The sequence below is a fragment of the Mycena indigotica genome, assembly GCF_014461135.1.
Source record: "Mycena indigotica strain 171206Taipei chromosome Unknown Mind.scaff0009, whole genome shotgun sequence".
NCBI lineage: Eukaryota > Fungi > Basidiomycota > Agaricomycetes > Agaricales > Mycenaceae > Mycena > Mycena indigotica.
This window is the reverse complement of record NW_023503008.1, coordinates 4272737-4288074: the sequence shown is the minus strand read 5'-3', so window position 1 is coordinate 4288074 and position 15338 is coordinate 4272737. Positions and strand designations below refer to the sequence as shown.

Here is a 15338-nt window from a genome sequence, read left to right as displayed (position 1 = left end):
GCCCCCTCCCCGCCACAATCCCCTCTTGGTGTCGTTGGCTTTTACCCTGTCCATTATCATCTTGCCAGAATCCCACGTCGCATCCTGCGCTTGGTGCCTGCACCCCCAAAACGACCATAAAACTGGACATTCACTATACCAACGAAGCTGGGGAGCTGGCCATCCTATACGTCGACTACCAGGACGAGTTTACCGAACGCGACATAGACTGTGAGGCGCTCGTCCCACGAACAATCCTCGACGATGCTCTTGGGCTTTATTACTCGGACATCAACTACGCGCGCGTCAACAAGTGGGAGCTGGCGTTCCATAACTATGGCGCCAGTCATGTCTTCACGCGCGTCGTGAGGACGGGCGAGACGGTCGGGGTCGTTTATGACCCCGAGGATTGGCAGCTCTAGAGTCTCGTCATCCACAATTTTTTATACCCATCACAACAACAACTCGCCCCAATTCCTTCGCGTATTCCCTCATCTGCCTGCTTTTCGCCCTCTTGCCTTGACGCCCTGAAAACCCTCCAAAAACATCCATAAAACCTCGATAAACCCCCCAAAAAACTCCTTCATCCCGCCTCACAGTCTCGGCCTGTACTTGTAGGAAACTCAGACTGACATTTTTTAGCGCTGGAGCTACACATATTGTAGTAGAAGTACTGGATAGCAGTTGCGTGAACTGGACCCGCGCTGGCTAGACGTAATACCGGATATTATTTAGATGGAATACGATTCTGTTTGCTTGTTGACGAACTAGTACTTCGGCGCGACTACTTTTTTTCTTTGAGTCACAGGTCCCGTGAGTGTGACTACTCGTTTCCTAGCTCTCACGACGATTCACAACTTGAACGATACAACTTGGAGCAGGTTTGCTTGACTCACCACATTACATAGTATGACTTGGGCTTCAATAATAGGGTGACTGCTATACATATATGGTCAGCCCGGCGCTGGCGGCCTGCTACATCTGCCATCAAGGTCACCCACGCAACCTCCACAGCCTTGTCTATGACTTCCACTCGCACAATACTTGCTTCAAGTTCTTGTCGCGAAAACATGATTGTGTTATGGTCCCTAGTACCTGCCCTACACCGACTATCCGAACATGCCTCCCCTTCCCAATAAGCGAGAGCAATTTCTCCCTGCGGTCATACCCATTGCCCTCCTGCTGCTTAAAAGGCTCCAGTGGCGTCAAGGCATTTCTTCGGCAAGCTACCAGTCCTCCGTGCCCCACGGAGATATGGGCAACAAGTGCATGAGCGATGTCGAGGTGCTCTCTGAACCAGGATTCTACCAGCGCTTCACCGAGAGCGTCTGCTCCTGGACTCAAAGCACCCGCCGATATTCAAGTTCTCCGTTTTATTCAACCGGAAAACCTCGTCGTGGTCGACAAACACTTCGGTTCCCCAGATGGTGACATTGAAGTTCCCGTCCAGATTCACGACGAGTCCCTTCTCAGCGTCGAGCTCTGCGTTCGTCATTACTCAATCCTAGCCTTTTCGCTTGCGGTTCCAAAAGTTTACTTACTCTGCCGCTTTCCTGGCACACCTCAATTCGATTTCTACAACTTTATATCGTATACCTCCCTTGGACTTGTTTCTTTACCATTTTTCTACAATTCCCCATCTTTCCTCAACATCCCTGTTTATATTTTCACATATGTATTCCGTTTCGAATCCTACATACAAGTAGTATGCACAAATTTCCGAGTCTGATCAGTTCCCCACCCATAACACACTCAACTTGAAGCCTCATAATCACCAGCCTCGAGCCTTCCGCATAGCCAACGCCTCTTTCTCCTTGATTTTGTCTTCCGCCCATCCCCAATGCGGATTTTCACCACCACTGTCACCTTCAGAAACATCGTGGTCCGCCTCTGCGTCCCGTGGGCCAAGCCCTACCCGGAACGGCACGAGTCGCGGATCGCGGGGGAGTATATTGGCCCACATTTTCCGAGGAATATAGACTTGGAAAACACAGACGCGGAGGGCGGACAGGCGACGGGCCTCCTCCCACATTGCAACTAGTTGGTGTGTGCTGCCTGCGCGTGCAGCGATATGGGTGACATGGCCCAGTTGGTCCGGGCGGGCACGGAGGAGAGTAAAAAGGAGCGAATATGGCACAGAGGGCCAGGCGGAAGCGACGTGTAGATGGGTCAGGCGGCTCCATAGTTGGGGGTCTGGCTCGTCGTGTCTTTTCTCTGGCGGTGTTGAATCGCCAGCGGCATGGTAGGACTGCAACGCGGTCCGCAACAAGGATTCCCGGTGTTTGGATTGGCGGTTCCCGACTGCTCCAAAAATCGACAGGCGTAGAGGTCGAATGTTCATCTCCGGTCGCAAGAGCGCCTCTATTTCTTGCTCGCGCACTGTAAGGGTTTCGATGTTGGGACAGCGCTTGCTGACAACAGCCCAGAAGTCGTCAAACAGCTTTGGAGTCGGGACTTCGAGGGCTAAGGCTTTGACCTCGGCGAGGATATGTCTGCCCTTCGTGCAGAGCGTCGTGCAGAACATGCGAATAGCAGGGCGAGATTGCAGCTTAACGGAGTTGTAGAGCACCGTCTCTGCCGCACGACCGACAGCTTTAGAGGTGAGCGCGAGGGAAAGCGTCGTAGGGAGGTCGTCTTTGGCGGCAAGGCGGACTATTAGGAAGAGAATGTCGTCTGGCAGGAGCGCAGCAACAAGACTAATATTGGTGGGTTCCGGCTGGACGGGAATCCTGTCATTTAGTCGGTTAGCGGAACGGCGGTAACTTTGGGAAAATTGTACCATTGAATCTGGTTCATGTTCTGCGGTCGGGGGCTCAATAGAGAAAAGCTCATGGACGTCAGAAAGCAAGAGGATTCGAAGGATTCTATTTGCAGTGCTGTGCCAATCATGTCAGCGAGGATACGACATCGGGGGATTTGGTTGAAGATACTCTCCGCGGCCTAGAGTCAGGTATGTTTAGTTTCTGCTGCCTTCAGCAAGGAGTAGATCCAATTTTCGTGGTTTTCGGAGAGAGAAGTGGGAAAATGACGTGTCACATCTCACGTGCTGTGACTCGTGACGCGTCAACTGTCGTCAGGCCGCGGGTGTCGCAGCGACTCTTTCCTCTCATATACTTGCAGGCCATGTCCAAGCGCCCAATAATTTTCCGCCCCCGACACTAGTTCATGCTAAGTATTGGACCCCCATGTCTGCCAGGCACATGCACACCCTTCCCAACGAAATCCTATCCCACATCTTCCTCCAATACCTGCCTGCATACCCTCTCTGTCCTCCACTCTACGGGCCGGAGTCTCCGTCCTTCCTAATGACGGTCTGTCGACACTGGCAAGCCATCGCGCTACAGACTCCCGAGCTCTGGCGTGCTATTGAAGTTGGCAGCGCTTGGCGGCGGAGGCTCGCACCACCGTCGCTGCTGCCAACAATCGAGACATGGCTGGTCCGTTCCGCCTCGTGCATGCTTTCGGTCAATCTTCCAGACGACCCCAGCCTCTATCCGGCCACGGTCCTCCGTGCCCTTCTGGCCCACAGCAGCCGAATGGAGTATCTGTTTTGCACTGTGGACAACGACCAGGTGGCCATATATCTGGGTCCCGCGCTTCCCCACTTGCGCGAGCTCAGCATCGGTGGCTGGAAAGGGTGGAACGACCCCCTCGTTGTGAAGATGAAGCCCTCAAGCGCGCCATTGTTACACACACTGTTCTTATTCGAGGTTGATCTCGTAGCTTCCAACTTCCCGTGGGCCCAGTTGACGACACTGACGCTGGTAGGAAGCCCGGAATCAGCCTACCTCCAAGTCTTGCGCCAAACCCCCCGTCTCATTCATTGCCGACTCTCCGTCGTATCTGGAGAAGATCCAACCGCAGCACCACCAACCAGTCGCATCATCCTCCCTCATCTGCGCACTCTTGCCGTCCACCACGACGACCATGATCCCAACAGAGACTATCTGCTAGATGCCTTAACCACCCCCGCCCTGCGGCGCCTGCAACTCCGGGCCCCGATTTTGGGGGAAGATCCCATCCAGAACTTGCGTGTATTCATCGCTCATTGCGGCTGCAAGCTGGACGTTTTGCGCGTTCTGCCTGCGAGCTCCCGTGGGGTTCAAGTTGACAATGTGCCTATCGAGGAATACTCCAAGGCATTTCCCGAGATTCGTGTTGTCATGCCGCGAGCGGAATATTGGACTCCGGATGACAGGTGGCTCAATGAGGACAAATAAATATTATTTGTCCGTAGGCCCGGTCTTGAGCTGTATCAAGCTCAGTGTTGCTACTAATAAGTAAAGCACAAATAGAGTCGAGCAATTCATTCCAATGTAAACGTGGAGAAAGGAAAATGTGGATATACTTTACAGTAGCTAACTACTAGCACTACTAGTACTCACCGTCGATGATCAACTTGAAGATAGTACACACTATGATATAGCAGCTGACTGAGCTTACCTACACTGTTCCAGTACGGTTTTAGAGTCCCAAAGATCCTCCACAGCCAATGGCCATTCATCCCGTTTGAGGTATAGTCGTCGAACCGAGGGTAATGCAGCCAGGATGTCGTCCATAAGCAGAACTCGGGAGCTGTAACAGTCCGACATCGCCAGCTTCGTGAGCGATCCACCGCAACCCAGTGTTGTGACCAAGCGCAAGAGGCCTTGCACGTACGTCACGGTGGCTCCCGGTGCGAACACAGAGATGAAGTCATCTGGAAAGCCAAGACATCGGAGGGCGGGGAGGGTGAGTGCATTGATGAGGACGCTGGCTTCGTCGTCTTCAGATCCACCCTCCAGAATCATGGTCTCTAGATTCGGCAGGCAGATCGCGGGCATGCGGGCGGTTGCAGGATTCCAGATGTCCAGCCATAGTTTGACCAGCGCCTGTGTCTGGGAGAGAATCGGGGCGGCATCAGCGAGCGCAATGTCCCGCAGTTTGAGCGTGGTCAGATTCCGCCAGACATCCGAGGTGATCATCTTGAGGTAATAGGAATCGTCCGTCAGCTGCCCGATGAAGGTCTGCAGCGCTGGCACGTGAAGGAGGCCCAGGTGGGGCTCGGTGTCGTTGCTGCGGACATCGACGTTAATTCCGACGAGCATAGGCATGTCTCTACGTTCGCCCTTAGCCTGCATCTGGACCGGTAAGGCAGCGGGTACCATGATGTTGGCGTATTGCCAGTGTGAGGAATAAGAAAGCAGCATTGCAAAGGCCTCAGCAAGGATGAGTGTTCTGTTCGTTGGACACCGAAAGACGATAGAGAGCGGGAGTGGATAGGATCTCTCCAGCCACGTTTGGGCAATGTCGAGACGCGTTTGTCGGGTCATTCCGAGGGCAATGTCTTTGATGAGGTCGAGCTTAACAGCGCGCCATAGCGCTGGCGTCCCATGCGCCACGCTTCTCCACCGAGAACAGACTTGGGCAAGCGTTGTTGGGGAGCCATCGCCACGGAAAGGCGGGCATGTAGGATATGTAGGAATGTAGCGCTCGAAGACTTCAGCTAGTAGCTCGTTTGCGAGCTTGGCATCGGGGCTCATTCCGGTGGTATCTGGTCTGAGTGAGCGCAAGAAACACGCACGAAGATCTTCATGATCATGATTTTTTTTTTGATGACGGTTATAAGTCACGGTCACGGCGGTCACATTTGGCTCTTTCTTTCGAAACCGTCTACTTACCTCCGTATTGCTCTCATTGTCTGCGATACATCGCCTGTTGCTGATGCCCCCAACACTTCCCCCTATCTCGGCGGCCAAAACACGTCTCGCGCCACTCGATGCAGAACCTGATGGTGCAGGAAGAAAGAGCTTACTGCAACTCATTCGTGGCTTCAATATGTTCTCCGTGCTCCCAGATGAGATGGTCCTCGCGATCTTCGCCCAATACCATCCTCGCTATCCGGACTGCGCGCCGCAGAAAGGTGACGGCTCTCCCATCCAGCTGATGCTAGTGTGTCGACGATGGCGGGACTTGGTCATCAACACGTCGAACTTTTGGAGGGGCCTCTGGATTAATGAAGAATGGTCTCGGTACAGGGTTCCGACGGAGAGCGCGAGAGAGGAGCAAGACAAGATAGATCTATGGCTTTCCCGCGCAAAGGACCACCTGCTGTCTGTCCGCCTCACCAGCGAGCCGTCAGCGCGGGGTCACAACTACATCGTGGAGGCCCTTTCCAGGTCCCGTGAGCGCTGGGAATACGCCGAGCTCGTCATCTGGGGCGAGAGCGATCTTCCGCTTCTGATTGGCCCTGCCCCGCATCTCCGCGAGCTTGCGCTTGATATAGCGGGTGAGGTCCCCGTGGATGGCACACCGTTCTTTGCATACGACATGACGCCCGTTCTGGAAAGGGTAGTTGTCTGCCTGAGCTCGCCCGGGTTCTCCCTGACACTCTCCACGGACAATTTTGTGTTGTCGCAGACGCGCTGGAGGGAACTGCCGTCGGTTACTTTCATTCGCGATCAGATGGCGCAGATACGCCCCTTCTTGACTAGCCTTTGTGCATTCGATTCGTTGGTTCACTGTCGGATGGTGGGCTCGGGCCCGTTCCACGGTTACGAAAACTTGAATGTAGAGGAACCGACCAAAGTCTGCCACAGGCTCCAATCCTTGATTCTGCAAGGCCATTCGCTCGGCCAGGGATTCAGAGAAGAACGAGAGCCCACCATGACAGGATATCTGGAAACATTCGTCACGCCTTCCCTCCTCAGGCTGCAGGTGCCAGAACCATTTCTCCTCCCCGACCCTGTGGAGACAATCCGACGTTTCATCGGGAAATCCAAGTGCACCCTGCGCGAGTTGTGCATTACTAGTAGTAGTGCGGAACCGGTCGAGGCGACTTTACGGAACTATCTGACGGCGTTCCCATCAATTCCCTCAATTGTGGTCAAGGAGGAAGACGATACATGGCAGGATCCGCAGCACTATATCCCTGGCCCGGGGCTTCTGGAGGGGGGAGTTGTTTACTAAAGTCTTTGGGAACGAGGCTGGGGTGAATACAGGACATGTGAACTGCAAACAGTGTGATATTTAATCAAGTTTGGAGTACTGGGACGACGTTATAACGTTGTTACGTTGAAGTTTGGGTCTGTGATCTTGTTGTCGCCGAAACACGTCCCTTTTGGGAGGAAATTATTATCTCGGATGGTAAGTATCTCCTAGTACTAGTTCTGGACTAAATGTACGCAAAGCATAGGCACTGGCAGGCAATATTAGACTTGACTAGTATTACCACTGGGAGTTGATGAGAGTGTGGAGGACCAGAAAGGTGGATAATCTATTAGTAAACTATTTACAGCAGCGTCTTGGAGCTCCAGAAGTCTCTCAAAGCCAACAGCCACTCTTTCGGTTTGAGGTGCAGCTGCCGAAGCGAGGGCAACGCAACCTGAATGTCATCCGCATACGTGCTCCAAACATTCCACTCGGTCACAATCGCCAACTGTGTGAGTGATTCGCGACAGCCGAGTTTCTGGACCAGACTGACGAGGCTGTTTATATGGGTGTCCGAGTCTGCCGGGGCGAATCCGACAATGAAGGCATCCAAGATGCCGAGCTGCTGAAGGGCCGGAAGGGTGAGCGAGGTTAACAGGGTGTTGGTATCGCCGGCCTGCCCGTGGCCCTTAAGGATCAAGGTCTCTAGATTTGGTAGTTGTATGTCTGGGAAATCATCGACGGGCCTGTGGTTCCATATGTCCAGCCAGCAGTGGACCAATGCATGAGTTTGGGAGAGAAGAGGCGCGATATCTTGGAGCGGGATGTCGTTCAGTTCGAGCGTGGTCAGGTTCTGCCAGACCTCGGAGGCGAGCATCTCGCAGTAATATGAATCGTCCGTCAGCCGCCCCACGAAAGTTTTCAGGTTTGGAGGCCTCAATCTGCCAAGATGGGGCTCGGTATCGGCACTGTGCACGTACACTTGGAGTTCGAGAAGCATAGGCATAGCGCGCCATTCTCCGCCAGCCTGCTCTTCGACCGGGATAGACGCAGGCACCATGATATCGGCGTATTGCCACCGTGAGCAATGGGAAAGTAGTGTCGCAAACGCGTCTGACAGAATGGGAGTCATCGTATGGGTGGGGCAGTGAAAGACGATGGAGAGTGGGAGCGAGCGGGATCTCTCCAGCCATGCTTCGGCAATGTCGAGACGTTTCCGCGCAGCAGTCCCAGTGATGTGATTCTTGTTGCTTGGGTCCAAGTCCAGCTTGATAGCGCGCCAGAGTCGCGGTGTCCCATGTGCTACGCTTTTCCAACGAGGGCAAACTTGTGCAAGAGTTGTCGGAGAGCCGAGACCACGGAAAGGCGGGCAGGCGGGATATGGAGGCAGGCAGTGCTCGAAGATCTCTCCCAAGAGCTCGTCGGGAAGGCTGAAGTGTGAGTTCATGAAGCAAGATGCATGGTCTTCATGTCGTTTAGTCATCATAACAAATGTTGATCGCCGGCTGACCAATCGATCAATACAGCATGTGGTCGCTCACCTCTTGCCGCCAACGACGATGGCGGGCGCGCTGAGCATCGACACCTTTAGCGCGTGGGTGTCTATAGCGGGTGTGTCAGCGCCGACATATGGCTTGCGCTACCGCGACTCTGAGGCGAGCTGCTGGGTGCCGTCGCAGGAGGGAAAGGTGTGTTACTTTGCTTTCTTGTCAACAAGTATTCATTTTAGACAGAAATTCTCAGTGAACTGGAGCAACGCTTTCCGCGAACGGGCCATCTATGCAGAGCTGTGGATCGACGGCGTTTCGTGCAGCACCCACTTTATGCTTGACGCGACCAACTACCCGGGCGACGCGAGCGCAATTGGCGTGTCATATGCGACAACATCTGACTACACAAGAAGGGACTTTGAGTTCAGCAAGATTGTGGTCACTGGTGCGGCCCATTTCCCTCTTATTCCCGTTGCTAATCTTAATATTCCCAGACGACGACGCATACTTGCATACCCTCGCCTCCCCGCCTGCCTTTGGGACGATCCGGCTTGAGCTCTGGGAGACAAGCATCACCAATATCCACCGCGCGCCCTACGCCCACAGCTACGGCGGGCACGTGCTCGAGGCACAGGTCATCCACGAGACGTCGAAGAAGGCCGGGGCCCACCATGTCAGATTCGGCGGGGAGTACGCCGCCCCGCAGCAGCTTGTCAACATAGTCAGCGGTGGGAAGCATGGTGTTGAGCCGCTGGCGACGTTTGTGTTCAATTATCGGCCAGCGGGTGCGTTTAACTTGCCATTCTCCTCCCCCTTTGTGACGATTGCCAGGCATACTCATGGCGGCGGGCATCATGCCCCGCAAGCCGGCACGACTCGCGCTGCAGTCGGGCTCACGCGCCAATGTTATTGGCCGGGTTAAGCAGCAGGCTGAGGTAGATGTGGACGAGCAGATAAATGACCTGGAGGTATGCTTTCTTGCCTCCAAGTTTGTTTTCTTCTCCTAAGGTCGCTCGGTAGGCCCAACTTGCGACACTCAAAGCGCGTAGGTTTCAGAAGCAGGGGCCGAGCGACGGGTGGCGCACTGACCCGCGCACCGGGCGCGTATTGCCGGTGTTCGATTGCACGGATTTGTAAAGGGGTTTGCTCGCTTTGCTTGTTTCCTTCGGGGGGACAAAGGAAGACAAAATGTACCCATGTACTTACTATATATGTATTGCTATGGCTAAAATTGATTGTGCCTAATTCATAAGATTGCTTAAGAAGTTGTTGCAAACTTACTTATTAACACCAGGGGTTCTTGGCGCTTGCGCGGCGGTGTGAACTATAGTACCTGACACATTAATTAGTTTGTCACCCTGAAATTGAATCAAGGCAGTTGTTGGCCCACTGTCCAAATTGTTTCTGCCAGTGATTGCCCGAGGGCCTGAGGGTCCTATGAAAAATAGGCCCTCAGGGCCCTATCCAGAGGCCCTCAGGTCAACGGAAACGAGTTACTATTAGAGGGCCTTAATAGGCCCTATTGATTGGATCATCTGTGTCATAATAAATGTGTCATGATCATCTATCAATGAAATTTTTATCAGTCTTCTTCTTCACACTGCCCACATGGCCAATCTCTGAGATTGGTAAAATCCTTCCATGTTATGGCCAAGGCAAACACATCACACTACCACAACTACTGCAAAGTAACCGACATGCAAGCAGAGGCTAAGTATCTAAATTGTCACAAACAACACCAATTCAGAGGATGCCAGTTGGCCAGTGAAGGCAAGCAAGAAGCACTGTGAAAAGATATCGTAAAGATGATGCAATTCGAAGACTGGGGTACAAGATGAAATCTACTCTACTTATATACACTACTACCATGTGTTTACCATGCCTAATACGAGAGGCAAAGACGTCATACTTTAGCCATGCCTTTACGTGCTGTTTGCCTCATGTTCAACTCCACGCTGTCAATCAACATCAGCATTGACATCTGATGATCCAATCACCATCTTATCGTCCATCTTATCTCCTCCTTGTCTTATCTTATCAACCAGGGCCAAAATAAAAGGTTTAAAAGGCGAAGAAAAAGGGTTTTTGAACCCAGGGTTTGACATAAATGATCTTACAGATGCCATAAAAGATGCATAACTTGATGATGGAGCCATTTACAATGGTGAATTTGATTATTAAATAATTTCCTTTTTTGGTAATGGCCCTATGTAGGGGCCCTATAAGTTAAGGCCTTAGGCCATATGAGGCCCTAATAATTTGGGGGCCCCAAAATAGGGGCCCTAGGGCGATCACTGGTTTCTGCACAGGTCAGAGCTCTGTCAGACTCCAGAGATGTAATATCCCCAAACTATAGGGGTAATATTATGCCTGCCCTAATCATTTGCCTATATTTGTTCACTTGTCAGGTTTCCTCTACAATGTGAGGGCAACCCTGGAGGCCTGAGATCAAGGTCCTAGCAGGGGAGGATCCAAGGAGAAGAAACTTTAAAGGTTGACCTACTAGATAGCTAACTATATATTCCATAGGCTACTAGGGTGCTGCAGTGTAATGATTCCCTAGCCAATACTTACAGGTGTTTCTAACAGTTTTTAAAAACAGGGGTGTTTATAAACAGTTTTTAAAACAAGGGAGATTACTTGATATATCTTAGTGTCTATATGATTATTCAGTATTACTACTGCTATGGCCTGGTAACACCCTATCACTAAACTACCCCTTGATAGCAACAGCATTTTCTACATCAGCCATACTGTATCAATTTATTCAATTCGGCGGTCACGTGTCACACCGGACCTCCGGCGCCGAAATATTTTGGCGTGTGACAACTTATTATTCAGATGCCGAATGTCAGATGGCCATCAGAGCATCAAAATTTTCCTTTCAGTGCCAATGGTACGCAGTTTTTCACTGCCGAATTGAATAAATTGTTTCAGTATATCCAGAAGAAAATTACTGTCAGGGGAACCCCCGCTTCGGCCTCTTTCGGACTGTCCAAGCGCATCTGAGGCGCATCCGACCGGCGTCCCCTTGGAGGCTCCGACCTACCCTGACCCTCGTCCTCGGCCTCCTTCACCCACACAAGCACCGATCTGTCAAGACCCTCCCAATGATCACCTTGGGATAGAGCCTGCGACGCCGCTCAGGCCTTCTATGCTCTACGTCGGCAGTTACGGACGACCAGTATATAGTTGGCACCCTAGCAGGCGGACCCTTAGAGTTTCTTCTCTTTGGATCCTCCCCTGCTAGGTTGGTCCCTCCGTCTATTTCCTGTAGCTTTTATTCACGCTTTGGATCCTCCCTTGCTAGGCTTTTGTTGGAGTCTCCAGGGTTGCCCTTACAGCAGAAGAAACTCTCTATGGGATTAACCGGTCAAGATTGCAAGGTTCGGCGCTGACTCAGGCTCGGAGTACAAGTCTGTACCCCCCTTCGTCACTGCCCCTGCCACTTGACCCCTCCTCCTCCTCTGCTCTTGTCATCTTTATGCCCGCTATGTCTACCGGAGCTGCTTCGGACGCTGACACACGCATGGATGCACTTGAGGCGAAATTAGACAACCTTACCAATATCCTCACCCATCTTGCCTTCCCAGGCTTCCACTGCCGCACCACCTTCGGCAGCTCCTGCACCGACTTCAGCATCTCCGAATGCCCCTGACGCGGTGATGAGTGCGGAGTGGGGACAGCAAATGAGCTCTCTAACCAACCAAACCAACAAAAACAACCAAAACTCCACTTTTCGTAGAGAGAAAGATGTATAATGTCGAGTAGGAAAAGTCACAAAACCCAAAAATCGTCAACTCCTTGTGCGAGTACAGGCCCCTGTGAACAGAGCCTTGGTACAGATGTGTAAGGTTGTAGGGTAGATACGAGTTTCTTGCGAAAAACGTTGATTTGTCGTGCCCCAAAGCGTACTATCGACGAAACTCAGCAATAGAGAAGCGCCAATACGATGCCCGGAGAGTTTATACTCGTTGGATCAGGACTAACTGCCTTAAACCCTCTGAGTTGTCTCGAGTCAGGAACTAACTGCCTTAAACTCTCGACCAGCAACCGAAACCCAATAAACAGCAACCGGAACTCTTGTATTCAGCAACCGAAACCCTCAACCAATAATCCTTCCGACGCGATAATACTATTTCGAAAGAGCTAGCAAGATAGATTGACGAGCTAGATCCCCAGATGCACCTAGTAGAGCGGGGCAATCTGTGAACCTGCCAAATACAAAACAGAGATATAAATACTAAACAGAAATTGATAGAATCAGGGAAAATCTCGAGTAAGAAAAGTCGTCCATGTGCATAATTGTATAGGTATCGTTTCGCCATACGGCCCAGAGTCGAAAATCCAGGTCCAGATGACTGGTATCGCGTGTATTGGAGTCAATGACCTGTGTAAATCTTCCGTGTTCGCGACCATCTAGTTTGTCTTGTGAAGAATCCCTCGATTTTGAGTAGGATAAGTGGATAGCTCTGCTTCCCAGCTTTCGATTGACACCCATAACTCGTATCCTGTGCGTATGGCCTCAGCGGTGGTTGTCCCAACTCTCCTGGCGCATTTCCAATGTTCAGATGATCAGTTCCTCGACAGTGTTTTAGAGTCGCCGTTGATCACAAGTCCAGGCCCCAATCAATTGAGTAGGTTTTCGCCGTTTAACCGTCCCTTGGCACTCTCGATCCTCCAGCATGATCCGAAACCACGTTCCAATGATGTCAGTCGTCGATACCAACAGAGATAGGGGTGTCCCTTATCTAGGAGAAGTCGATCTCGAGTCTCCACTGAGCGCCAAACCGAATATGCCTTTTAGAATACACTCCCTTTGGGTATTTTGCATAGAATTGGATAGATTCTAGCGAGGAACGGGCTCTGTGAACTTTTCCTAGTCAAGATTTTGGAATCACTGAGAGCGATTTGATAGATTTTGACTGGAGTTTGACTGGTTCTTGTGCAGGTAATTCCCTAGTTGACCATTCGGGACTCATGTCAACTCTGAGACGTGCGCTGAGCAACAAAATCGACAAAAATAGTCGTTTCCTGGTCTGTCCCAGACTGCGGCTTATCAGCGGATGCATTATTTGGTGACATTACCGTCGCCTCAAAATTGGTCCTATGACCAAACCCCCATTCGCATTTAACGGAGATCGCAAACGGGGCCATGCCTTTCTATACGCAGTCAAGACTTACGCTCGGCTTGCCCCCGAGGCCTTCATAGTCAACGGAGAGCCAAGCAAAGAAAAGGCCATCCGCTACACCATATCCTATATGGCGGAAGGACCTGCTCAGCAATGGGCGGAGCATCATGGGAGCAAACCCCCCTTCCCCTTCCCTCAGTGGAACCTATTCCTCTCTGAGTTCTGCCTTTGATTCGTCAAGAAGAATGAGCAAGACCTCACGCTTGCTAAGTGCAGGTTATCACGTGGGAACGCGGACGTCTATGGACATACCAATGACTTCGAGGACTTGATGGACCTTGCCAGATTCGAAGACATGTTGGTTAAGGTGACCAAGTACCACCATGGACTTGACCCCGTGATCAACGATGGTATTACATCTTCAAACGACCCCCCAGACCTCTGTGACTATCTGAGCTGGCGCACTCGGGCTTTCCACCAATACCAAGCCTTGGTGCGAGCGAAGCTCATCAAAGGAACAACCCCACGGATGCCTTCGGGCGCTCCGCGTGGTGAATTCCCTATCGCCCATTCGGTAACTCTGTTCCCCATCCGCCCGGTGGCCGCACCCGTGCCACCTGCGGCCCGCGCCCCCATCTCGGTACCTCCGGCTCCTGTCCCAATAGAGTTGGATCATACTAGGGCTCAGGGTGCCCCATGTTGAGCGTGCTTCAGATGCGGCGACCCCAATCACTTGGCTCGGGACTGTCTGCTCTCTGCTGATGTCCACCACATGAACATTCTTGACGAGATTGAGTGGTGCTAGGGAGCTTGAAGGGGAAGTGCAGGTCAAGCATATCAAGAGCTTGGACAAAGCTCCCTTTTTGGTGCCGGGGAACGTGTGTTCACTCCATACACTACAAGATCTTCAAAGGTGCAACATGATAACAAAGAGAAAAACTCACGAAGTACGGATGAACATATGCAACGCCAGAAACAACTTCACTGCCATCTGCTTTGGCGCTCAGGACAGAGGCAGGGTGGGTGGGGTCCTCGGCCTTTGTTTGTGCAAGTGTCAGCGTTGGGACAGCACAACCACAATAGGGATGCCACCCATTACCATAATGGTAATGGCCGTCGATTTGACGGGCATTCCACGGCAACGGATGGTCTGACGGTCATATGGCGAAGTAAATGCCTCAAAGCAGCGCAGCGGCAGCCCAAGGCTCCAACACATGGTTTGAGGGTAGACCACTGACGGTTGGAGTATTGCTAAGTGAGCCCTTTGGTCTTGCCAGATGGCCACCAGAGATGAGCACGTGGTGCCATCATTCCAATTCCGGGCTCAGGTCCCTGATTTTCTGGCTGTTTGACCCACAATCATTGCGCTTTACTTCACATTGTGTTGATTTCTGCCAATAGATTGATATGGAGCAGTATGGGCATAAAAGCTATATTGATCGCCCATCACCTGGCGACAACCGTCCGCGGCCGTAATCCTGCGGCTGTTACGGGTTCACGCCATCCCGTAACCATCCCGTTGACACAATGGCTGGAATTGCCAATGGCACGGTAATGGGTGGCCATTGACGGGTGGCACGGGCGGCATCCCTAGACCACAAGTCCGCCGTTGTTGAGTAGTTGATGATAAGAAGCGCGGGAAGGGCACGGTGGGAGTGATGGCTGCTGTGGCCGCGCATGATTGATGATTGCAGTTGTGCGGCCAGCTTGTGCGCTGGAAATATGAGCTGCAGACAGACCCCCAATGTTGGGAAGGCGCGGTTGGGAAATATTGGATGACATGGGAACAGAGAGTTGTGATTGTCCAATCACTGAATATCCTGCTAAA

At 52.0% G+C, this 15338-nt stretch overlaps 6 protein-coding genes across 6 annotated transcripts; 3 read left to right on the top strand and 3 right to left on the bottom strand.

Moving 5' to 3' along the window:
• Positions 1–1750: 1750 nt before the first annotated feature.
• On the bottom strand, positions 1751–2811 carry MIND_01109300 (uncharacterized protein; the record flags this gene model as incomplete). Its single annotated transcript, XM_037367659.1, has 2 exons — positions 1751–2708; positions 2759–2811. 2 exons carry the CDS (start codon positions 2809–2811, stop codon positions 1751–1753), a joined length of 1011 nt encoding a protein of 336 aa, XP_037217053.1.
• Positions 2812–3164: 353 nt separating this feature from the next.
• MIND_01109200 (YDG domain-containing protein) lies at positions 3165–4199 on the top strand (the record flags this gene model as incomplete). The annotated part of the gene is made up of 1 exon (XM_037367658.1): positions 3165–4199. One exon carries the CDS (start codon positions 3165–3167, stop codon positions 4197–4199), a length of 1035 nt encoding a protein of 344 aa, XP_037217052.1.
• A 219-nt stretch (positions 4200–4418) lies between these two features.
• MIND_01109100 (F-box domain-containing protein) lies at positions 4419–5531 on the bottom strand (the record flags this gene model as incomplete). Its single annotated transcript, XM_037367657.1, has 1 exon — positions 4419–5531. The coding sequence occupies exon 1, from the start codon at positions 5499–5501 to the stop codon at positions 4419–4421; it is 1083 nt and encodes a 360-aa protein (XP_037217051.1). The 5' UTR covers positions 5502–5531.
• Positions 5532–5607: 76 nt separating this feature from the next.
• On the top strand, positions 5608–6927 carry MIND_01109000 (F-box domain-containing protein; the record flags this gene model as incomplete). Its single annotated transcript, XM_037367656.1, has 1 exon — positions 5608–6927. Exon 1 carries the CDS (start codon positions 5683–5685, stop codon positions 6925–6927), a length of 1245 nt encoding a protein of 414 aa, XP_037217050.1. The 5' UTR covers positions 5608–5682.
• Positions 6928–7249: 322 nt separating this feature from the next.
• On the bottom strand, positions 7250–8344 carry MIND_01108900 (MFS general substrate transporter; the record flags this gene model as incomplete). The annotated part of the gene is made up of 1 exon (XM_037367655.1): positions 7250–8344. The coding sequence occupies exon 1, from the start codon at positions 8333–8335 to the stop codon at positions 7250–7252; it is 1086 nt and encodes a 361-aa protein (XP_037217049.1). The 5' UTR covers positions 8336–8344.
• Positions 8345–8441: 97 nt separating this feature from the next.
• Positions 8442–9515, top strand: MIND_01108800 (uncharacterized protein; the record flags this gene model as incomplete). Its single annotated transcript, XM_037367654.1, has 5 exons — positions 8442–8576; positions 8622–8823; positions 8873–9163; positions 9210–9346; positions 9399–9515. Exons 1-5 carry the CDS (start codon positions 8448–8450, stop codon positions 9513–9515), a joined length of 876 nt encoding a protein of 291 aa, XP_037217048.1. The 5' UTR covers positions 8442–8447.
• Positions 9516–15338: the final 5823 nt, after the last annotated feature.